The 25,851-nt window shown below is 35.2% G+C and overlaps 1 protein-coding gene across 7 annotated transcripts in view; it reads right to left on the reverse strand.

The window, feature by feature from the left end:
• Positions 1 to 25,851, reverse strand: part of LRMDA (leucine rich melanocyte differentiation associated) — a 622,472-nt gene that overhangs the window by 245,470 nt on the left and 351,151 nt on the right. For all 7 annotated transcript variants that reach the window (XM_032445290.1, XM_032445291.1, XM_032445288.1 and 4 more), the window contains 3 exons: positions 23,861 to 23,987; positions 13,853 to 13,992; positions 2,530 to 2,656 (listed from right to left, as the gene is read on the reverse strand). In XM_032445290.1, the coding sequence (XP_032301181.1) occupies positions 2,530 to 2,656; positions 13,853 to 13,992; positions 23,861 to 23,987 (394 nt within the window). The remainder of the gene's footprint in view (positions 1 to 2,529; positions 2,657 to 13,852; positions 13,993 to 23,860; positions 23,988 to 25,851) is intronic.

Genomic DNA, 25,851 nt, shown 5'->3' on the forward strand with positions numbered 1-25,851 from the left:
TTGTATATTTTTTATTTGTGGGGTATTTTGTTCTCCCACATATTTTATGTCAAGAAAAAAATGAAAACAACTCCCCACATCACAGCCTCTTCAGATCATCAGTCTGCTTTTTATGCTGAATAAGCCATACCATCTCCTGCTTACCAAAATGGAAGGAGGGGCTTAGAAATTTAGTTTGGGTTTTTTTTCTTCCTAGAAAGAGTAAGTCTGATTGGTTCACTGTTGATATTACACTTAGGAGTACAGTACTTCCATGTGGCATACTAATAATAACTAATAACAAATGCTAATGATTCTAACTCCACTCCTGGCAAACATAGTCTGACATGGTATATACTAACTTAAGAAGACAGAAAAAGATATTCTGAGGAAGCTTGTTATCAACTGGCTCTTGTATCACTAGATCAACACCTTATGGAGTTTTTCTGAAGACTATTGCCGAGTCTGCTGCAGTGTATATTCCTCTAGCTAGCTTCAGAAAGCTTACAATATATTACCTCTATCTGTCTGCTAAATTACGCTGAAGCCAGTCAAAATTTTCAACAATTACATAGCAGAAGGATCAATGAACATACTGATGCACCAGATTAATTTCATAAAGAAACCTGAAGGCTGGAGAACAAAAATCATTATATATTCAATATATAGCATACGATGGAAGTTGAAAATACAGTTACTATGCACATCATCTTTGTAATATATACTTTGTAATATAAACACTGCTTCTCATGGTCTTTGAGTATAGCTATAAACAACTGCATGCACACATATCAATGTCTGAAGATATATTCGCACAAAGGACATTCTCAGTTTTCTCAGAGTTTGCATGCAGACATCAAGCATACATATCCTAGGAAATGAACATGAGTTCAAAACAATTTTTTGATGTTTATAATATCTCAGATTGGATTTTGCACCCAATTTAAATTTTGTTTTAAATGAGCCATTTCTGTAATATGTATGTAACATCGCATGATGAAGTTATTTTGGTAATGCCTTAATAAGCATAAATTCATGTCACGAAAAGCATTTACAGTGACTTTACCAGCAGCAATTTGCACCAAACCATTTATAAACAAGGAAGAAAACAAACAAACAAAAAACTTTAGCGAAACAACAATAAGTTTGTGTCTTTCACAAGTTTGATGAAATAAATGGCACTATCCCTACTTTTGTGAAGTAATTTAATCTCAGCTACTGACTTGGAAAGAGGTTTCATCCAGAAAAGGTCTAAAACTATTGAATTGGTAAAAATTCTAACAGCAGACTCTTGAGAGAAAAGTCTAATTGGTAATTGTAAGGTGGAACGATACAAAGATGGTAACAGATATTCAAAAGATTATTTATAAGGAAAAACTCACCAATATGGATGCCTTCATTGGGGAATACTGAGGCAATATCCACCAGGGAGCGATCTCCAAGAGATGCCTTAGTAGTGGTCAGCCCTTAAATGAGGTCTAAGGGAGGTGGAGTCAAGCACCACCCCTTCCAGGAGCACAGCTAAATTACTCTCACCTGTGCTCCCACAGCTGACCCAACACTTGCCTCAGTTGATTAATCAGAGGTTCAGGCTGTGATTACCAATTTCCCATACAGTAATAATGTTAAGACAGTATTTCATCTGATATAAAATAGGGATGGAAAAACACACAGCATATATATTCCGTACTTAATACATTTCAACTCTTGTATTTTGCCAGATGTAAAGATGGTTTGCTTTGCAGAATATACCCACAACAGCAAAAACATTCATTATTTCCTTTAGTACATATATGATAGCTGAAGTAACTGGAGGCAGCAATAAACAATGATCCAAAACTATGCTTGTATCTGAAGCGTTAGAATTTCAATAGTTACCTACGAATCAATCTGAATTGATTTGTTATGCATGGCAATTTTACATGTGATAATGCATTTATCTAGTGGCACTGTTATGCTACTGAACAGCACATTTCCACAACTACCATGTTATTATTCAGCACTACTGGATACCTGCAATAAATTACTGTTGGTACAAAACAGTGCACAGACAACAGGTTGACCACAAACCTGAGTGGATTTTTAAGAAAGATCTACAACACTGCAACACTCAGACTCAGTGTTATTATCTTACAAATAGATAGAGGTAAAATGGAGAAACCACATTTACATTATTTGCCTCAGCACTATGCACAGAGTTTATGCAAGCAGTATCAAAAGCTCAGATTACTTAACCTGCCTCCGATGTTGTCAGTACTTATTAGCAGGACACCACATTAAGAAGTATCATAGAAAATTAGAATAATCTGTTCCACTAAAAGCTAATAAACATCATAGGTGTGAGCCCTGCAACAGGTATATGTGCATAACACAAAATGTCATAAAAATTGCATTCTTCTACAATAGCAAATCACATAGTTCTTACATATCTTTAGACATGACAAAAAAGCATTCTTTTAAGCTCAATGATGCATATTAGCTAGCTTTGGAGCTACATTAAAACAGTATTAATGAATAACATATTGCCCCTTTTTTCTTTTACTTTCCTACCTTAGTGTCCTTGGGTTTAACCACTTTCATGAAGGCACCTCTAATCAGAGCTTCCTCTCTCTCTTTCCTGGTTACTTGCCGAGTATCGAGAAATTTCAAGTTTTTCAATTTGTGCAGAACAAAGTACCTGACAGATAGCAACATGCACAGAATTAAAATTCAGTAATATAAAATAAGGTATACTCATAAATTGAATGATTACAACAGCAATAAATAGAAAAAAGCCTTTATTTCTTCTCCTTGTCCTCTTTCATTCCATTTCTATGGAATGTAAGATATGTGAAAAGCTATTGTTTCAAACAAAACTTCTTATAGGTTGCCCATAACAATTTAATAATGTGTAGATCAAATAGATCAGAATATTGTCACCATGTACATGTACGTCATCTACAGATATTACTGAGGTATAACAAATAGTCAGGAATAATATAAATTGGAAATTATTTTTAGATAACTAGTTTAGACTATTGAGTAATTTTAAGAATTCCATTCCATGTTGGAGGGAAAAACTGATCTGAGGCACTAGAACTGTCATCTATTTTCTCATTAAAGAGTTTCCAGCAAACAGCCACTTGCAAACACTTCTTCATATTTATATTACATTTTCCTAAAAACAAAATGATCGGCAACATCAGAGCCCCATGTGAATAGCAAATCAGGGAGAAATGTGATTTTTCTTCTTCCATACATTCTAAAATACACTCCTTTGTCTTGACAGGAGTGTGTATCAGCGTTCTCTTTGCATCAAAACAAGAATTTGTCAAAAGAAGGCATGAAGATTTCTTCCCAGAGCCTGCTCTCCAGAACTGAATTTTGACACAAGTATTATTTGGAAGCAGAATTTTAATTTGGTCCTGCCGGGAAACAAGGTATTCATAAGACATGGATTCCATCTCAAGATTGAACATGGAAGAACTCAGGGAGAGACCACTTTTCAAAAAATTTTCTTATAACTCAAAGTTCCCATTAGTATCTATCAGTATCCTATTTATCCTTTTTACTCAAAGTGCAGCAACATTTTAGTTTCAAAAAGTGCAATTGATTCCTTGTATGCAGAGGCAGAGAACACGGTACAGTAGAAACAAAATAAGTCACATGACTGTAGTAAATCAAAATACCAAACCACCTCAATACATGTTATTTACATTTAGTCAACCAAATGTGAAGCAGCCATTGCAAAGTGAGGAAGTGCCAAGCTTTCTGGTGGGGGGTATAAAGGTGTTTGAAATATCCCCCATGCCTGGCTATTTCTCATGAACATCTGGTTAGTCAAAGACTCCTCATCATACCAATACCTTCTGGAGTGGAAGGTAGAAGTTGTAACAGAAAACTCTGCATAACACAGTATTTTGAAACAGAACTTCTCTAAAAAAGAAATTATTTTAAAAGGTAAGAGTTATCTTATATTGTCCTCAAGGCCACATGGGCACTTGAAAAAGACTATAAATCTCTCCACCTGCAACCTAGCAAAATGCAATGCTGTAAAGAAATCATTCAGCCAAATACAACTTTCCTTTAAAGCAACAGCCTCATCAAATTGTTAATGAGTGAACTGAAAATGCTCAGTGCTGAAAAGCTCAGACCATCTAAATGAGAATCTTGACTACAGAATCATAGAACAGAATCACAGAATAATTACAGATGAAAAAGATGTTTAAGATCATCTAGTCCAGCTGTCCATCAATAAATATTCCCCCACTAAACCATGTTCCTTAGTACCACACCTGCATGTTTCATGAACACCCCCATGGACAGGGAAGCAACCGTCTCCCTGGGCAGAGCCTGACCACTCTTTTGGGAGATTTTTTTCCTAACATCCAACCTGAACAATTGTCCTCTGGAACAATTTGAGGCCAACTCCCATCTTGCCACAACCTCCTTTCAGATAGCTGTAGAGAGCAACAAGGTCTCCCCTGAGCCTTCTCTTCTCCAGACTAAACAATCCCTGTTCCCTTAGCCACTCCTCATAAGAGTTGTGGTCCAGACCCTTCATCAGCTTTGTGGAGAACTTCAGCCTTCTCCTTATTCTCAGTGATTATGCCCCCCTTCCACATCTATGAAAGTAAAAAGGTTCTCCTTAGCCCTCCTCTTACTATTAACGTATCTGTTAACAAAACTTTTGTGGTCTTTTACCACAGTGGCCAGGATAAGTTCACAGCTGGGCTAATATTCTCCCTGCATATTCTAGCAATGTCTCTGTACTCTCTCTGAGATGCACATCCCTTCTTCCACAGGAGATAATCTCTTTTGCTCCCAGAGTCTCAGCAAAAGTTCTCTGTTCATCCCAGCCAGACTTCTTCCCCTCCAGCTCACCTTACAACACATGGGGACAGCCTACTCCTGCACCTTTAAGACTTCCTTCTCAAGGAGCATCCAGCCTTCCTGGACCTCTTTAACCTTCAGGACAGACTCCCAAAGGATTCTCCCTAACAGTGCCTGAATAGTTCAAACTGGGGCCTCCAGAAGTCCTCAGCTGCAGTTCCACTGACCTCCCTCCTGACTTCAACAAGAATAGAGAACTCTACAATTTTATGGTCATTCTGCCTAAGACAGTTGACTTTATTTAATAGTATAAGAAGAATATGGAGGAGAGTCAGATTGAAAACACACACTCTGAGGCTATTTCTTAAGCAATACGACTGATCTAGGAGACAGACACATTCTTATGCTCCTCCCAGCTCTCCTGGCTGCCCTTCCAGTCTTTTCTGGCATTTTGCTAGCCCTTATCTTTCAGTAGAGGAAAATCTACCCATCTTGTGTTACTGGCAGAAAAGCTCTGATGACAACAGATTCTTTGAGATGAAGACATGTACAGAAGGAAACAATATGTCAAGATGGAAGAAGAGTGAAGCTAAAAACGAATAAAGACACCCACTAAGTGTAGGGTGAGAAAAGATGAATATTCAGGTGAAGAAAACATCAGTATTGGAAAAATCAGCCAATGTTTAATGATGGAATGAAATATGCCTCTGAAAAGCAGGCTGTAACAAAAATGACAACAGACTAAGACAGCACTGTCATCGTTGCTGACTTTGGATCACAGCCCTAATGTCAGTCTCTCAATCATTTCAAAAGAGTTTAAAATTATAATAGCATTCCTTGATACAAATCTATTTCTGTATTTTAAAGTGCATCCTGACTGTATTTCAGAAACAGAATTAGCACCAGTACTTGCTAATTCCAAAAACAAAACAAAAACACCCACCCACATAAACTAAGCAACAAACTGGATGACAAGCCAGAGTTGTATTTCCTAATTTAAATTTAGTACAGATATTAAAGGATAGTATCGAGGTTAAGTTATTTATACGAAGAGTAGAACAAAGATATGTCAGTGACTGATCCTTTTAAAAGTTGATTTGAAATATAATCCCACTTATTCAGATTTCTTTTACTAAATAAGAGATAAAAGTAATCTGAATTATGTGGAAAAGTTAGGGCAGTTTTTCCTTAAATGGCTCAAGAGAATCATTGGATTTCTTGGTTATATATTTTAGATAGAAATACAAAGATGCAGTTTCAATCTAAATGCAACAAAAGTTTGCCATAAAAGTAAAGTATATCCAAATCCCTGGAACGAACACTTTATAATATCAATTCAACCCTTGTAAATTTAATCCAGGGTTATTTGTTGCACAAAATCCCTTTACTGTGATGTATGACTTAGTTACTAAGGTTATCACAGCAGTATCCTAAAGTTGCGTAGTACATAAAACATTTCAGTTAACAATGCAGGGAGGTTAACTCCCACAGATAACCTACTATCAGAGGGTTAGACCAGATGACATGCCTCTGTCAGCTTTCAGGAGCTATTGATGGTTCAATCAGACTGTTTTGAAGGTAAAGTACAACAAAAGGGCACTAAACTTATTCAAACTGTCAACAGGGACTATCTGGAATGTTGCTTGCAGGTAAGTAATTTTGGGTGTTTTAAGAGTATTATCAAACACTGATGGCTGCAGAAAAAGACAGCTACTAATAACACAGAATGCAGCCATCATAAAATACTTTATGGCATGTACTAGGTTCCATAAATTTCATGACACATTGCACCTGTTTTGGACTGTAAAATCACCAGTTAAGAGAATGCTGTTTAATGAGGAAAGATCCATCTACTTTTTATATTCTAAGTTTAAGAAGATTTATTTTAGATTAGAGATTGACAGGCAGCATTTCCCCTCAACTCCTTTTTTTTTCAGCATAGCACTGCTCCATGTGCTGTGAGACTACTGTTACTGGGCTTAACATCTTTGCAGTGGTATGAAAGAAAGTAATCATCTTCAGTGATGAGGATAAAGATGAGCTCTGGATAGAAAGTGCTTAGAGATTCATTTATCACTGCCTGTAAACTGATGTTCTGGTTCACAGTGGATTAAGGAAATGAGCTATGTAAGGAAAATTGCATTTTCATTTGTCCAGAATCATCACCTCACACCATAATCCACCTGTGCCAACAGTTCTTTAATAATAAATTAACAATAGATACCTACCATACACAAACAGGAACACTGAGGGATAGGGGAAAAAAAAAAATCACATTTCATGTTTTTCAGTTTTAGTTAAGTGAAAATGGCAATGAAGATTAACAATTAATTTATCAATTTTCTAAGTGTTGCACGTGTTCAGTATTATTTTTGATAACTTTTATACTGGCTTTTCAAGATACTGGAGAATAGGGATGGAATTCAGGGAGCATTTGTAAAGGGATCCTGTGAGTTTGGGATACAGCTGCTATTGACATCTGCAATTATGCTCAGTGGGGCAAAATCTTCCTTCTTTCAAATAAAATGGAATTCAAAAAGGGACATGAAATAAAAAGAGCTTTCAGATTAATTATCGGTATTTATTATACACAATTCTAGTTTATTTTATGTGAAGAAACACAATTTACAGCCTTTAATGAACCACAAGTTTGTATTCTCAACTCTGCCTTACAAACAGGAAACTTACCTGTGTCTTAACCATGTATATTCTGGTTATGTTTGTATTTCTACAATGTCATTACTTCAAAAATGATCTTTTTGTTATTCCTTCACTCCCCCAAACCAGCCACAATTACCACAATCTTTGGAGATAATTTTACAAATCAAGAAAAACAGATCAGTAAGTGTTCCTTAAAAAAGCAAGTGGAGAAAATTCACAAATTTATTTTAAAAATACATGAGAAATGAATCTATCCTGATCAAAACAGTTATAAATGACTGTGTGCCCCGGTGGCACAGTGGTAGGAATGCCGCTTTGCAACACCAGGAGCCCGGGTTCGAATCCCCCTGTGGCGCAAGTGGTAGAAGTGCCGCTCTGCTACACAGAGACTCGAATCCTGGGGGTTGGACTCGATGATCTCTAAGGTCCCTTCCAACCCGCACGAGACTATGATACTATGATGATGACTGTTACGTGAACTCTATTTTGCTAAATAGCTACAGTATAACTTCCAGTGTTGGTTTTTGGTTGCTTTGTTTTCAATCAGACTTGTAGGTCCAGGCATAAAAAAAATTCAAAATCTTAATCATTTTCTATTCAATATTACTTCTTAGTATCCAATAATTCCAGGAAATTTCTATACTATGCTGTAACACCATAATAAGAAAAATCATATAAAGTCATAACATCAAAAGGCATAGATTCATTTATCACCTCCCTGGGCAAAGCATACAAGTTACAGAATTTGACTGGTCTCCTGATGCTGAAAGATACTGGCATCACCCATAATCCACACTACAAGAAAATTTTTTAAGTGTCAATAAGGTAATGTTGAAAGGAATGCTGTATTTTCTCCTACTACTACAGAAAAACAACAGAAAGTTTGGATATCTTACAATTTTAGATAAAATATATTTGCTTGAGCTTCAGTGGATGACTATCATAAGAATTAGAATTTGTCTAGCCCTTCATTTTGCTCTTGTAATAATAAAATCTAGAATAAAAATGGCACTGTATGCTTTAAGTTTAAAACTCAGAATTAATCTAGAGCTGAAAAACTATAGGATTATTTCCCCAGAAGAATGCAGGAATCTCTAGCTCAATTGGTATCTATAACTATATAAATAACATCTAATGAACCATTCAATACTTGTGTTACTGCATTCATTCCTTCTCTTTGATGACTGTAGAATTTGAAAATAATATACCTATTTTCAACTTTGAAGAGCTGATTATGCTCTCAGTTACACTCTCGCAACCTAGCAATAATAAATAACCTAAGGAAACAAAGCTACATCAGCATTCAAATGGGGAAAGGTGAAAATAAGGATTATGAACAAACAAGTTCAGGAAACAACTAGATTTTTCAGTAACTGTTTTGTGTGCACTACCAAAAAAAAACCAAAAACCAACAACAAAACAAAGTTTCAAAACCTACACCAGGCTGTGGAAATTTTTTGAGCAGTTTTTGACAAAACTTCTCCCATTACAAAATTAAGGAAGCCAGATACAACGCCTCCCTGTAGCCTGGTCTAGAATGCCTGTCTTGGCAAGGGGTAGGACTAGATGATCTCTAGACGTCCCTTCCATCCACTACAATTATGTGATTCTGTGACGTTAAACCCACACCTTCCGGAACAGTGAGCACAACGCTACAGGATTACTGCCTCAATGCAAATTTTGCACTACCTGATGACAGCCATGAAATTCAAGTCCGGCCTCCTCCACATATTATGATTGTCTCTGTCTACTTCAGTACAGCAATCTCTGTGAATCAGAACATTCTATCTACATACATGCTACATCCATAGTTATGTTTTGACTTATTGTGTAAGCATGGACAAACTGGAACATTCTGGATATCAGTTTACCTATCTGATAGAAACAAATTATAATAGCTTTTGCTCTTAAGTCTTTACAATGGCTAATATCAGATGGAAGCTGTGCAGCTATCTGATGTCTGTTAAATACAGTTTTCTTCCAAGTACTGTAGAAATTATAAGGTCTCGTATAAACAGTGAAGTAGCATAGATTCATAGATTATACAGACAGAAGGAAATCCCCTAAACATACCAAGAAGTATATAAAACACACATCACAATGCTACGAATTGCAATCTCTCCTTCACAAGGAAGGCACATTACTAAGATCATTGACAGTTGATCAAATACATTGCCATCACTTTCATTGACATGTGAAGCCTCCTATCTTTTCTTGAAAATGTATTTTTATTACCATTTAAATTATAAAAAACAAAAACAAAAAAACACCAAAAAACAACAACACTATTTAAAAGCAATGAGAATGTTATACATATGCTATGTATATTTATAAATGTCAAGAAAGCTGAAAAGTCTATAAGATGTACTAGCATTTCACAGAATCAAACCTATGGGATAGGAATAGCTGAATTAGCTTGAAAAGGTAATCCATTCAAAATGCTTGTTATTCTTTTCTTACTGCTATATCTTAAGAGAACTTCATAAGGTTATCATCATTTGCTCCCCTTGCCAAAGATAGCATATCTTGTATAGGCGCTTCTAAGCTAATTTAAAATAAACTCAGGCATTTGTTTCCACTTGCCCTTGTTTCCATGTCAACAGCACTTAATGAATGCATCATTCCAGGAAATGTCAATAAGGAGCAAAGAATGAACAAGCACTGAAAACTTCACACATGGTATACATCCTTCACAATCACATCACTTCTATGAAAATAGGTGAGGTCACCTGCAGCATTAGCAAATGCTTTGTAATACATTCTGACCCAGATGATTTTTCACAGTTCAGTAACACCCTGTTTGAAGTTTTCACAGCAAACAATACACCCACAGGACTGACCAAGTGCGGGTACAAGAGAAGCAACCAGCAATTACTGTGTTGACTTCTGTTACTTTGATCTCCAGGTCATGACCTCTGCTTTCACGCAATCTTCAAAGTAGAGATTGTAGAATAGGTTATTTTAGAACATGCACTGTTTTGCAAGTGGTTTTTCTGTGTATTTGTTGTTTCCTGTTTAAGGCAAAAGATTTTCAGTCTTTCCTATTGCCATTATATTTCCTGGTTTTAATTCCAGCAGTGAGGAGAAAATCCTGAAATTTTCCTTTGCCCTCATCCCCAAGATAAACTTTCACAAAATATCATCTCCCAAAACTGTTATGCTTAAAAAATAAAAATAAAATTAAAAAATAAGGATTGATAGCACAATATTTCCTTACAGAAATAAATTAAGGCACTTTTATAATGGTGAGGAAAAAAAAACAAACAAAAACCAACAACCAAACAGCCCAACACTTCTGAAAAAGAACCAAACAGGTTTGGTTATAAAAATATCACTGAACAAAGCTTTCCATTTTCTGTTTCTCTCCAAGAAAAATTTCATTAACAAATAGAAATGTGAAATGTCATCAATTTGTTCTCCTACACATTTGAAGGTAAGGAGAAATAACAGGGCATGGAAAACAAAACAAAACACTATACTGTTTCTTTTTTTATTATTATTCCCCATAAAATAACCTACACAAGTGTTACTATGTTTCAAAGAAAAAAAGCAATCATTTTGAAAATAAGTCACAATGTTTTTGGATAAAACCTATTTGCAATGAAAAACAAAACAAAACAAAACAAAACAAAAAAAAAACAACAGACATGAGTTATAGCACTAAACTGCTCATTGAAATCAAGTATTACGTGGTGGTCCAGATCCTTACACCTTAATAGAAAAACATGTTAACTATTTCTGGTAAACTAATTTTTCTTTTTTTAAGATACAATACTCCTTTTTATTTCTGATGCTAATATGTTAGTAAATTAATAAAGTTTTTAAAACTTAATTTTGCATGTTTTTTTTTACAGTTCAAATTTTTTAGGTTTTATAGGTCTTTTCAGTTTGCTGGAATGTGAAGATTAAATAAAGCTTTGATTTCCAGCACCTTTCTCATTCCGGATGAGGAATTAAATAGCCTGAACTCTAATTGAACTCGGTAGGAATGAAATTAAAACTCAATGAAAAATGAAGCTGTGGTTCCAATGTTCACTGCAAAAAGAGTCAGAGTTTTTGATAAAATGTTTATTTCATTGAGGTTCACTAAAATACACTCTTTTGATGTTTCTTTATGTGAGGAAATTTTTCTGAAAGCTTTAAAATAAAAGGTTTCTTCAGAGCCTGAAAAAAATGCCAAAGCTTACCATTACAACTATTTGCTTTTAAAATTTGAAGCAAAATATGCATTCTGTTGAGATAAATTCATAAATTTTGGGAAAGGAAAAAAATGCCTAAGTTTCTGCAGAACATGTATTAGAAAATGAATAACTAGTAGACTCCATTCAATCAGTTTCTTCAATATTCATTTAGGTAAATATACTGCTGTTAAGATAAATTATATATATGTGTATTATATATACACAGATTAAATGCACACCAAATGACTATATACTATGTGTACATACATACATAAACATTATTGTTTGCTTTTGAATGTAATCCTGTCTTGCAAACATAAGTTATATAATGTAACAAAATCATGGAAAATTATTAGGAAGCTTTAGTTACAGCAGCAGAACCATAAATCATTCAAGTAATTGGAAGTCCATTCATCTTTCTTGAACAAGTTTTAATTATCGCTGTTTATATGGAACAAATACTCAAGTTATTGAAAAGTTGAGAGGAAAGAAAATGGAGACAATATTGCAGTCTCCAGCAGATGCATACAATCATTTCACACTTTTGACATGGTGCTTTGCCATGATGTGACCTAAAACTACCTTGACCTCCCTGAAATCAACATTTTGCATTGAAATGAAACAACAGACATGCTTGTTTTGATGTATGGCTGCATGACATATTATAAATATTACATCACATAACCACAGAGGATGTCAATCAATAAAGAATTTTTTCAGACAGCACTAAATGAACCATAGGTTCTTGCCTCTGAATGGCTCCTTTAAGGTACTATTTTTGCTTAAATGATTAATAGAAGACATTGTCAGAAAATATACTTAAAGTGAAAAACAGTAAACTGAAGAAATATCATTCATTTTTAAGCAATTCTCCACTGCAAATGTCACATAAATTTATACAGAGACAGCATCGTTAGATTCCTGTAAGCTGGATATTAGACATATCTTCCACATAAATGCAAAAGCAATGGGAAAATATTTTATTAAATCTTAGCAGCTCTACTTGTTGAAAACTAAAATACTATTGATACGCTAGATTAAAAAGTAGACTTGTTAGGAGGTAAAAATCTTTAGCTTAATGATTAGCAAAAAATCCTTTTCAAAAATGTGGAACAAAGTAAAAAAATGTATCTGCACCTAGAAAAACTGTTGCTGTTTTAATTTAAAGTATTTATGAGCAACAATCTGCTGCATTTGATTCATGCAGCTTCCTAGTAGATCTGCTTTTGGTCTCCTCCACTTTCTACTGTTTTTGTACTATCTCCTACAGAATACTTTGGATTACATGAAGATATTTTCCAGAGTTTTGTAACTATGAATATTGCGAGTGATCTGCTAACAAAATAAGCTCTCTGTCTAAGGTCATCAGCTTGCCTCACAGAGAGCCATTTTCAGCTCAAGTGCAAGTACACAGACTGCAACCTTTCATCAGATGTGAACAAGTAAAAATAATAGTAATAGTCAATGTCTCATTTGTCTAACAATTATAGCTATGAAAAATTATCCACAACCACAATCACATACAAGTATTTTTTATGGTTCTTTTAAAATAATTATTGTAACTTTTAACAGAACTTAGACAAACAGTATTTTATCAGGTTTCCACATTAATTTCCAGATTACTTATTATGTATTCTAGTTCATTAAAATTACATTACAGAGATGGCTAGTCTATTTGATTTGATTCTAAACACTAACTTTTGAGTAAAGAACCACAATACAGTAGTCCGTTCTTCTATGTTCTTTAATAGTGTCTAGATACCTATAATGGAAGAAATGCCTCACCATAATCAAACGTAAACAGAAGACAATGTAACTGACTGAGTATAGCAACTTTTTCATTTATTTATTTATTTTAATATTTTTATTAGCTGTTACCATTAGTATGTATAACTGTTGCCTTACCCTGAGCTTAAAGAAGAGACATAGGTAAATACACATGAGCATCCTCATTCAGGAAAGCCTGTGAAAACCTGCTCAACTCAAACTGCACGTCACTGAAATAGTTCCTGAAATATTTTCTGAGAGGGAACGCATTGAAATTCAGTTACTCAAATTCACAGGCGTTTCATGGCAGAACATGGCACATTGCATTCAGAAGAAAGAGAGTAAATGATTTGCTGAGTTGGATTTAGTTCAATATTTCTTCGGTATTAAAAAAAAAAAAAAAAAATAAAAAAAAGCTGACATACCTTATATTTATAATTGAAGACACTAACCTGTACCTTTGGTAGTCATCTTCATCCTTTTCTTTACAGACCAGTTCATTTGGGCAGGCCACATTTCCAAGCAAACTGAGATACTGTAGTGAGGGCACAACTTCGGCCAAATGATCCAAAAGGCTTTCTAATTCTGTTATGTGTCAAAGGTTGTGGGTTAAGGATTCAATGACATGTCTGGAAAAAAAGCATTTAGAGTTGCACCACTGCTGATTTAAACATACATTTCAATAACTGACAATCAAAGTTAGTATGGCATTTGGGGAAATGTCACATTAATTGTTCCAAGGGCAAACAGGGATAAACTTTAGTCAGTTTGTTGGCATGGAATGAAAGAATTTGGCTGTTTTGTTAGTCTTTTCTTTCCTAGGTGGTTCACTACAAAACATTAGATCTTTGACAAAATGATGGATGCTGTGTGGTAAAATGGCTAGCAATTGCTGGAGCCATGAAACTTTTCCAGCATGGAAACAAACAGTTTCACAAAACATTCATCACCAATATATTCAGTTCACTGGAAAATGAGGTTGTTTTATTTTTTTTTTTTTTTAAAAAGTCAAACCACAACAACCCACTTTCAGAATATAAATACTTTCACTGCCTTAGCAACACATTTGTAATTACTCAATTAGTGCATGCAAATAAATGATTCTATAAAAGCAACTTCAAGAATTCAATATGTATTTTATACTTAAAGTTTTGAAATCCATAAAACAAGATATCTTTCATTAAAATAGCCTTATATTTTGATGTTATGAGACATTTCAACTTAAGCATGTTCCTCAGAACAGAAATGATGACACACCTTTGATTCTGTAAAACATATTAAAACAAACAAATAAGCAAACATTAATCTTTCAACCACTGCAACATTGGAAATCACTGCTTAGGTTTAAGCATAACAATATTCAACTATATTGAAATATACTGATTGAACAACTAGAGCAAATTTTTGTTTAAGTCTCAAAGAATCTCACTACATGTTATTTGTATGGCTCAATTTACATGGAAAACTTGAGATTCAAAAAAGAAGCCATATTTGCATGTGTATGTGGTTTTCAGTGCTTATAACCTGTAGTAATTATTCAAAACCATTAAAGGTATTTCATTGTTCTGTTTTTATCTATTCCTGCTGTTATAGACCACAGCTATCATTTTAAATCCTCAGTTCAACTGTGTTGCTATTATTTATACTTGATTTATGTGTTTCTGTTATCTTTGTTATTTTTAGGTGATGGAATTTACTTATTTCTTCACCTCAGTATCTTAAGGGCAACAAAAGCAATGCAGAATGAAAAGAGCAGCTTCACTATTAAAAATGTTGACTTCTTTTTGTTCTGAAATTTCATTTTATTTCCAAACATAAGATCATGCTTAAGCACATTAAGAAACAGCATAGTCATACTCTTAGCTAATGTTCTGTACCAAAATATCTGAGGAAATTTCACTTAAAAATTTTGCATGAGTGATAAAAACTACTTTGGAATTAGATATATGAATAGGCACTGTATGCAATGCTACAGCCATCAAACCATTCACTAAACCCTAAGAAAAAATGAAACATGTAGCATCACATAAAATAACTTATCTTAGCCATGATAAAGACACTACCTAAATTCTCACCTTCATTTCTAGATGTCTAGACCACACATAAACTTTTAAAACAAATTATTTTCATGGCTCTTCTGGGAAGGATGCAACTTTGATGGGAAGGCCATAGAATCAATTGTGAGCTGGAAGATTGGAAGAACTTCAGTGGTCATCTAAAATAACTCCCCTTCAATGAACAGGTACCTACAGTTTGATGAGGTCTCTTATGGCCCCAGTCCAGCCTGACCTTGAGCATCTCCAAGGATGGGGTACCCATCACCTCTTTGAGCAAGCTGTTCCAGTGTTTTACCACCTCTACTGTAAGAAAAGTTCTTCTTCTAACTAATTCTAAGTCCTCTCTCTTTCAGTTTGAAACAGTGTCCCCTTGTCCTGTCACAACAGACCCCGCTGAGGAGTCTGTCCCCTTCTTTCTTACAGCCCCACCTAGGGGTTGCTATCAGGTCTCTCGGAGCCTTCCCTTCAACAAGCTGAACAGCCCCAGCTCTCTCATCTTGACCTTGTAGGTAAGGTGCTCCATCTCTTTGATCATTTTTGTAGCCTTTCTCTGGACATGTTCCAACAGGTCCATGTTTCTCCTGTGTGGAGTATCCCCCATCTGGATGCAGTACTCCGGGTGAGGTCTCAGCAGCACACAGTAGAGGGACAGGATTACCTACCTTGCCCTGCTGGAACGTCACAAACTCTTTTTCCACATGTTCAACTAAGAAGATTTTTTAAATTTTCAAGGACTAATAGAGGGGTGTTTGCATCTAGCACCCTCCCTCAGCCAGGAGAAACAATTTCTGGCAGGACTGCTTAAATTGCACAAAGGCTTCATTAGATAAATAGTTTATTGTTGCAAAAAGCAGTTATTTCCATTACAGCAATGAGACAGAGGGGGTTAGGAGTTGCAAGGCTTAGATCTTATCTGTCCATTCCCTATTAAAAAAAACAACAACAACAAAAAACTGCCATCACTTTTACTCTACACAAAGCACGTAGGAGAAAAAATAAATGAAACTCCGTTGAAATTCTCATGACTAAGTGTTTTTCAGAGATGAGACATAAGTCATACAGTACGTCTAGTGCACTATTTAGTTAATTAGAAGGTCATATATTTGTTTTTGTTTTTTTTTTAAATAGTGAAAGGCCACCAAAACTGTAAAGTATTTCTAAAATAACACTAAGAAAATACAAAGGAAGAAAATCAAAAGCAAGTTGGAAATTTAATTTTCTTTTTCCTATTCATGATTTACTGTTGCCATCTTGATGCAATCAGAGCCAAAGAACTGCAAAACTTTGCTGAGTAATTGCTAAGACCAATCTCATCTCTATTCTCTTCAAAAATTAAATCCATGCACATTGCAAGGGAAATTTTCATTATTTAAAGTTCAATAACAGAAACTCTGAACTCATTTTTCTGAAGGCACTGATCACCAGGTAAGTATGTAGCAGTGATGAAAATATTTACACTGTAGTCTCTATTGTTTGAAAAATGTTTTAAATCATCTCTGTTAGAATAATTAAAATGTCATAGTGTACCACCTTCATTCAACTGTTGTCATTACCATTCTATTAATGCTTTTCTTTCCAAAGAACACAGACCAAAATAAAAATTTGTAAGTTTTTTTCTTTTTTTTTTTAAACTTTCCTGCTCTTTAGCTAACAAGTTAATTCTTAGCAATGATATTTTTGGATGGTCCCCTCCAAAAACACAGCCTGGCCTCAATGAACAATTAACGTAAATCTACTGGATGTATTTCAAATTTCCATCCTCACCAAAAGATAATGACTTCTTGCACTATTTTCAGTTTTATATTAGGAAAATACTTAAGAGAACTGGTTCTTCCATACGTGGATCAACTTTTTAAAGCCTCCTAATTATTTTACATATATGCACACAAACATGCTTCTATACTGATAGTAGACTTTTCACAGCAAACATATGCACAAGCACACACAGTTATTAGCTTACTTTCTGTTAAGAAAACCAAATGCTACAGTAGCACTAAATCATCGTCAATAGCAGTACTTGGAAAATATAGTGCTATAGTTGGTCCAGATAACCTACTAAACAATATAATAAAACTCTTTCTGTAAACTATTTTTACTGCTAGTATTTTATTTATTTTTTAACAGTCACTCACTCAAATAAATTGACTTTCTAAGGAAACTAATCGCTCTCTTCTTCTTAATGCTTTTGCAAGTTCTACAACTATTTTCTTTCAAAAAGCTTGTATTTTGTACTGCCAATTTTTTATCCATCCTGTTTTCCCCAGACAGTTGAGGAAGAGCTATCTGCATTCATGACCTTCTATGATTACAGCTTTCAGAAGTTCTTGACAAAGCAAAGAGCAATCATTTTTATATTCAATATATTCAATATTTATGAAAAGTTTACCTAGAGAACATTAGAAATATCACATAAAGTTCTAGACACCATATAGAAAGACCAAAATCTGTCACTCAGAAGTCTTTTCTCAACCAACCATGTCATGTAGGTTCTGTAATTGATATAAAATTAAAACAGCTGGATAGCCCTTCTATCAGAGTCTTAAACAAGCAAGTTACCTGTATTTTTTTCATTTTTGAAACATCTTTTGCTTTAGTTGACTTTATCATAAACATGCTGCAGCAATTACAAGCAATTCTACAGGCAAATAGCCTTGAAGCAGAAGTTACCAATTCTCCTCTGAATGCAGTATGAAAAGATCTTTGCCACCTGAATGCTTTTCCATTAGAATGTCCTAGGTCTTCATGGTTGGATAACCACAGAAATAGCTTGCATTATGCAAGTATACATCTTCCTCTTCTGCAATAGGATGTCACATACAGTCATTTGTGTGCCAGGCTCTAGGCTGAGCCGTCTGATAGGCAGTCGGGTCTTGCTCACTGATTTTAAAACCACCTTGCTTAAGAATGAAAAGTTGCATCAAAAGTGGTAATTAACTAAGTCCATACATCTTAAGGTGAGTTTTCTATTTGCTGAATATAGAGGATATTCTGTCTAATGGAGTAGCATTAGATTTCTTTGTGTAACTGGAGTTTCCAGGGAATTTTAATGTCTTTCAGCAAGGCCAAGGTTCTCAGGCCGCAAGTTAAAGAACATATTTCAGTGTCATTATGTACACATTTAGAGGCATTTAGATAGTACCCTCAATATTAGATTCTAACTTTTGTTTATCCCCAAAGTTGTCACACAATTGGTCTAGATATCTTTGATGATCCCGTCCAGCTGAACTATTCTATTCAAAGTTGAGAACAAATTGAATGCCTCTATTTCTACAATGAAATTATTTTTCTGGTTCTCTAGAGAGATCCATCAATTCAAAAAACATGTATCATTTACTTCAAAGATTTTCTTTTAACACTGTTGCTTCCAGTTGTTGCTCAAAATTCCCAAGAAAACACAAAGATTAAAAAAAAAACACAACAACAACAAAAAAAAGTGGCTCATCATTTTTAAAAGTTCTAACAACTGGAGTCTAATTTGTCCAATCAGTGCTGTAGAAGAAGAGATGAAATTGCTTGTACTATATCCTTCTTTTGCAGACATTTAGCATTACACATTCACATTACTTACCCTTTGTTTCAAGTACATTGTGTAAGAAAAAAGGTGGTCTTGAGGGTGGTAACAAGTGAAAAAAAAAAAGGCTCAAGACTCACGTAAACTCAAAACATTTTACAGAATTCACTGAGGTTTTTGGTTCAGGTACCATAGCTCTCTAGTATGCCACACTCAAATTTAGCCATATTTGTCAATGTCATATGGAGAGTTCTCAGGACCAAACTGAGGAATACTGCTGTACTGTTTCATCTCACTTTGTTTAGTGGAGATAGAGATCTATAGATTGTGAGAGACAATTTATGTCTTTAATGTATTCACTCAATCTAAACATCAAGTCGTCTGTACTTCACACAATGAGATTCTGGTCACAGATTGGGACTTGTAGGTCTTCAAGTATTTTAGGACAACATAGGAACAAGCACAGGCAAAATAATTTATAATCTATGGTTTGGAGTTAGGCATTAGGACAAAAACTTTGTGGAGATAGATGACAATCAGAAATACTTACTGGGACATCCTTTAGTTGAAGCACTCAATCTATGCCACGTTCAAATATTCAGAAAGATAACATCCCTAATTCTGAAGCACAGTTAGAGCTCTTGCCATAAGCAATGCATTTATCATTACTACCATTCTGCCTCAGCTCTGCATTTTCCACTTGTGAAATATTTTGGTTTTCCTCTCAGGGATGATCAACCCATGGCCCAGCACAGATCACAGTGCAGCCGCCACCTGCTCAGCACCAGCATGAAGGTTCTTCCTGCCAAACAGCTCCACTCAGCCCTTCTTCACTAACCAAACACCAGTGCACCTGGGCTGAAACCAGGGCACAGCACACAGAGAAGAGCAAGCTTAAGATATGGGAATTAAGTTCATGGATTTTAATACATTGGCTAAACACAGTCCTGTGAACAGAGTAAAATGAGCAGCTGTGCTTTCCGTTTTGATACAGGAATATGATAATAGGTTTGAAGATTAATGATTATGGTTCTTTTCAACTCAGGCCATTCCATGGTTCTATGGAGGAATGACTGTTTTCAAGTGTGGATAGTGAAAGGACAAAGGGGAATGGTTTTAAACTAGGGCAGGGGAGGTTTAGGTTACATATTAGGAGGAAGTTTTTCACTCAGGGTGGTGATGCACTGGAACAGGTTGCCCAAGGAGGTTGGGGGTGTCCCATTTCTGAAGGCATTCAAGGTCAAGCTGGATGTGGCTCTGGGTAGACTGGTCTGGTGGTTGGCAGCCCCACACATAGCAGGGGAGGTGAAACTAGATGATCATTGTCATCCCAGGCCATTCTATGACTCTATGACTGCCAAAACCCCATCAATTTCTTGGTTTATTTGCGACTCTGTTTTTAGTTGACATAAACATATTGCTTTTGACTTTTCAAATTGAATGTATAGACTTGTAATAAAAAAGAGGGCACATCATTTTCAGAGCAATTGTCATAGATGCAGCCCTGGACAATTCCTCTTCTTCTGACCAGGCAAGCCAAAAGGTTGGACAACCATGCTCTAAAACCACTCAATATCTAGACCTACATTCAATGCTTGCATTTTACATGTATAGCTGACATCTTCACTCTAAATCTGTTTTAGTATGAACTCTTCAGAAGCATATAGAACGTACATGAAACAGATTATCAGCATTCTAGACTAAGTAAAGAAATAGGGCTTACATCAGAGAATATCACATCAAGTTCATGTCAGTCTTGTCTATTTTGAAGTTAGGAAGTGAATACCATTAAAATTTTCAGTTTACAGTTATACGTATTTGAAAAAAAAAACCACAAAAAACCAACAACAACTATCATTGATTCTCTTTTGAATAGTTTTAACTAATATTAAAAAGATTGAAACATCAAAGAAATTCAAATGTCTATATTGTATAGCCCCATTTTAGAATGGCTACTGTCAGCATAATGAACAGCCATGAAATCTCCCACTACCATAACACACGTACATAGGAATAAACCTACTATAAGTGGTTTTTTTGTCTAACTATCAACATGTAGCAAGCACATTTAAAAGACAGACTTATAATAAGTATAGGCAATTGAAAACACGAGTACACCTCCAACCCCAACTCCCTACCACAAATTCACCTTAATTTTGCTTTCTGCCATCTGTTGTGTCTGACAGAGAAACTATGAAATGTTTCCCAAAGTAAATGATATACACATGAAAAAGCACATAATCTAAAACTGTACTACACAGATAACAATTCTTTATGCATTTCATACAGTCTGCCTTTTAAAGCATTTTTGAACAAATTACATGCTAATAAAACTTGAGGTACTACCTCAAATAGTAAACTTTTTAAAACAGTAATTTTTGAATTAGTTTTTTTCCAGTTAGCAAGAGAAAAAACTAGTACTGGCCTAAATGCAGATGAAATGCAAAACCACAATTGAAAGACAAAAAAAGCCATGATTCGTTTAAGTATCTGATTTAGAGATAAGCCTTTGTATCTGTACAGCATAACCAGATCTTACACCCATAGTACCACACACAAAGAAGGAGTGGAAAGCTCATATCAGAACAGGATCTGGTTCAAAACAAAAACATAATAAAAGGAGTGAAAGGGCAGACAAAGAATACCGTAATATGAAGCAATATCCATGAAAGTTTGCACTTGAAGTGTAAAGTTATTATGTTATCCCAGTTTTCACATGGATCAGTTTGGCTTTTATTTATTTTATTTTTTTTTTCCTCCATTTACATGTTTCTTCTTCCTTTTTATGTCTCTCTTTCCACATATATATATATTTATGTACGCACAGTGATACTATGCCAATAGCAACTTTTTTCAGATCAGCATTCTTCATAGTGGCATATACTAAACAGTCTTTCACGTAATGTAATAGAATAATGTAATTATTCTATAAAATGAAGATTTTAATTTGAACATTTAAAAATAATTCTTTAAAGAAATGATTCATAACAACAAGTGAACGAACTTCATACAAGCCCTATTTCAAATATGATATCCACACTGAAGAGAGGAATCTGGAAGGTCTCCATGCTTCTGCAGTCTGCTTTATTTTCCCTACAAGAGATCACTGCTCCCGAGGGCTCAAAACATTAATGAAGAACAGTGTTTATCTTCTCTTCTCTAGGCAGCTTGCAGACATTAGATGCTTTATAAGCACTTCTATAACTCCTCTGTTAAATTATTGGCAACATGCTGCAAAACGTATATACACTGTTTCTACAATCTGTGTAGCTCCATACTCCCAAATTTCCAATTTTATAGTTTTAAGACTGAATTTTAAAAATGCCTGGATAGGTCAAAACCTGCTTATCATTGTATCAATAACATTCAGAGCTTACTGATTACTGTGATGAAACACAATAGAACCTCTTTGAAGATTACTAACTGGAACTTCTTCCCATCAACTTGTTCACCAAATTCTTATTTAATATGTCTGCTTTTGGTAATTGCAAAGTCCTTACTTGACACTTCCTATCCCAAACACATGCATACACATAGTCAGGGAGCCAAATTCACACATCCTACTCTGTAGATGGAAATATGCTGCATCAGACATTCATAGCATCATCAAAAATGTTATTATACATTCTTCACCAAAGCACAAATACCTCATATTCTACATGTGGCAGCAAATAATAATACCAAACAGCTATTCAAAGTAACCTACAGAGTTCTGGTATTAACCAGAAATCTAGCACTTACCTAGCACAGTGACAACTCTCATAGTTCAAGTGACACTTGACAAATTTCCAGGGCTGCTGAGTATATAAGTTGGCTGGTGATTTTTATTTATTTATGAAGTCAAAAATAAGTGCAAAAATATTATCTGTAGTTATTATTTCTCTCCTCAGTAAGAGAATTTTGCTCTAGTAGGAGGTAAATTGGTCTCTGTTTATACTGTCTGAAATAAAAGCCTGCAGTTGAGCAGCCTTGTCCTCACTCCGCAATTAGAAGGAGAATGTTTTCACAGCCTTTGCTATGTAGGCCTCAGTTGGCCTTTTGGCCAAAGTTTGATTGCCTTTCACTTTTTTAAAATCATAAATTACACATCTTCAAATCTCCAGAAGGGTCAAAGCATAAGAAATGATTTAATAATCAAGTCCATGTCCAGTCCTTGTAGTTAATTAGCTTTTACAGACCATTACATATAAGCCTAGGGATTGGGGTCTCTGAATCAGCAGAGTATTTAGGCAAATACTGAAATATTTATGCTGAATGATAAGTAGGCATGCACTAATTTCAGACATATGGAGAAGTGCCTGGTTGGTTATGAATAGACTTAACCATACATCTAAGTATTTAAATGTATGATTTGAGTAGCACTTCATATGAATCTATACAAAGCCGGAACACCAATAATATAGTGACTCAATTTAATGGCTGCAGTTACCAAACTGTGCATAATACCAACTTCATTTTTTATTGTTTTTTTTTTTTTCCATTGCTTTTTAATTTATTATTATTATTTTACTTTTAAGAGCTATCAAGGTATAAAAACTTAATACCATTTCATTGCACCCTCTATTCCACTAGAGGTCAGCCTGCAACAGAACCCCAAGCAAACACAGGAACTGCAGCACACCGGTAGCACTGACATTATTTTCTTTCTCTATTTTATCTATTAAAAAAGATTTCTTCAGAGCCATAACTTAGATCTCTCACTAAAATGGAGCAACAGGAAGATATAATGGTGCATTTCATTTATGAATGACCTATAATAAATTACTATGAAGTATTCCAGGTGCCAAGCGAGAGAATGCTTTGTCTGCACATGAACTATATTTCACATACTTTAATTTGGCTGACACATAAAACTCATTTGACATTTCGCAGGTATTTCTTTGAAAGGATATTTGATTCTTGTTGAGCGTTAAGGTGTGGAGGTGGGGTAACCTGGGAAGAAGAAGGTCATTTCCGAGTAGATTGTTGTCCAGAATCAGTTCTTCCAAGTAACTGAATGTTTTCAGTCCTTCTAGTGACCTGCAAATGACAAAGGCAACAGGAAAAATGATACTCCACTAAATCAGGGAGGCCATTATGAGCTGAAATAAATATTTTAACCTTCCCTTTCAGGAGTGGGAATAGTTTTGGTTTGGGCCTGTCAGAAGAGTGAATGACAAGCATTAGTGGCAAAGGGAGTGCTGGCACTGCAACACATCCTTCACATGCTGGCAGGATGAAGGATGGGGGTCACTTAGTGAGTAGCCAGGATCCAAAACAAAAGGCTTCAGATATGGGGCCTGCAGGATGAATTTGTCAATGTCTTGTGCCTTCAGGCACCCAGCCTCGCCTGACCCTAACCTCCATTCCCAAGATAAATAACTCTGTCACAGTTCACCTTCATTCCCTGGACACAAATTTAAGTTGTCATCCATCATTTCTGCCAAGAAATATCATACCCCGCTAACAATAATAAATACAACTTCAAGTATCATTTCTTAGCAGTTACCCTACATGCAATAATAGGAAATGGAAAAGGGATTTTTTTTTCCTTTTTATTAACCACTTAATTTGCTTCTCCTTGAGTCTCTGCGAGCAACATAAAATGTTCTCTACAAAATAAAATGCAGAATTACTCCAGACAGAAAAGGCATTTACTTCCTTCTTGGAACTTTCTGTCCCACTATCAAGCCACAGGTCAGGCTGCAGAAAGCAGCTTTAAAAAGGAGCATTTCACAAGATGGAAGTGCAGATGAATGATTGTAAACAAATAGGAATCTGGAGGTATTCATTCCCCTGATAGTAAGGTATATGGAGGGAAAAGAAAAAAAAAAAAAGAACACAGGTACCTTGTTGAAGCATCTATTCCAAACTCAATTCTTAATGCTTGCACATTCCAGCAAGAAAAAAACCCACACATTAATCAAGTAAGAGGCACTGTATACAGATCATAGACACAGACACATTCACAGCTCATTCACCTACCAGACACCTAAAGATATGAGGGGATTGCATGACTTGACAGCTGATCTACTATGCCTAACAGTGGTAAGATCATCACTGTATCTCTTGGCTGTTTTATAACATGTGATGAATAAGGGAATAAGGTCTATACTATTTATTCACTTTCCAATGACATTTATACCAAACGGATTTCCTCACACTCCTCCAGTTTTTGGTAAAGATCAAAGGTCCCTGTTAAAAAGTTCTACAGACTTTATGACTGGAGGAAAACACATAACAGTATATGTGTTTCTAATTAGACAATGTAGCACTAATTTGTCCAATAATAAAAATACTATTCTTGTAGATGTGATATACTGACGGCACAAATCACAGAGCATTCAGACAATATGTTTTTGGTTTTGGTTTCTTTTCTGGAAAATCAAGTTTGCAACCTCTGAACTATTATATACTAAATTATAAACATTTCTATGACACTTAGCACAACGCAGGAAAACTGTATTTCAATCTAAGAACTCCAGAGTATTTCAGACCTAACTGACTTGGCATTCTGGGATTTTCCACTATTATTAATGCCATTTTGATTCTGGACAGCCAAACCTGAAGAAAATTTACTTAAGTCTATACACTATGGCCTATCTATATGATATATCGAGACTAGTTTCTGAGTCTGCAAGAACAAAAGCCTCCACTCTAAACACACCAAAACAACCATCAGAGTAGCAGTCACATTTTTGCACTTGCCCTTAAAAAGCATTTCTCGAAAAGCTCAGTTCAGCCTGTACAACCTGTCCAAAGATGAGAGTTGCTGGACGGAGCAGCTGTTTCAGTGAAGGGGTCGTAACAAACTTCGTTTTGCAGAAGTCAAGATCAGAAGAGAGATCAGTGAACATTTCAGACAGTGCTTTTCCCTACGTACCTTTAAAAGGCAAAATAATCT

This window comes from Coturnix japonica, chromosome 6 (assembly GCF_001577835.2).
Source record: "Coturnix japonica isolate 7356 chromosome 6, Coturnix japonica 2.1, whole genome shotgun sequence".
NCBI classification, from domain to species: Eukaryota; Metazoa; Chordata; class Aves; order Galliformes; family Phasianidae; genus Coturnix; species Coturnix japonica.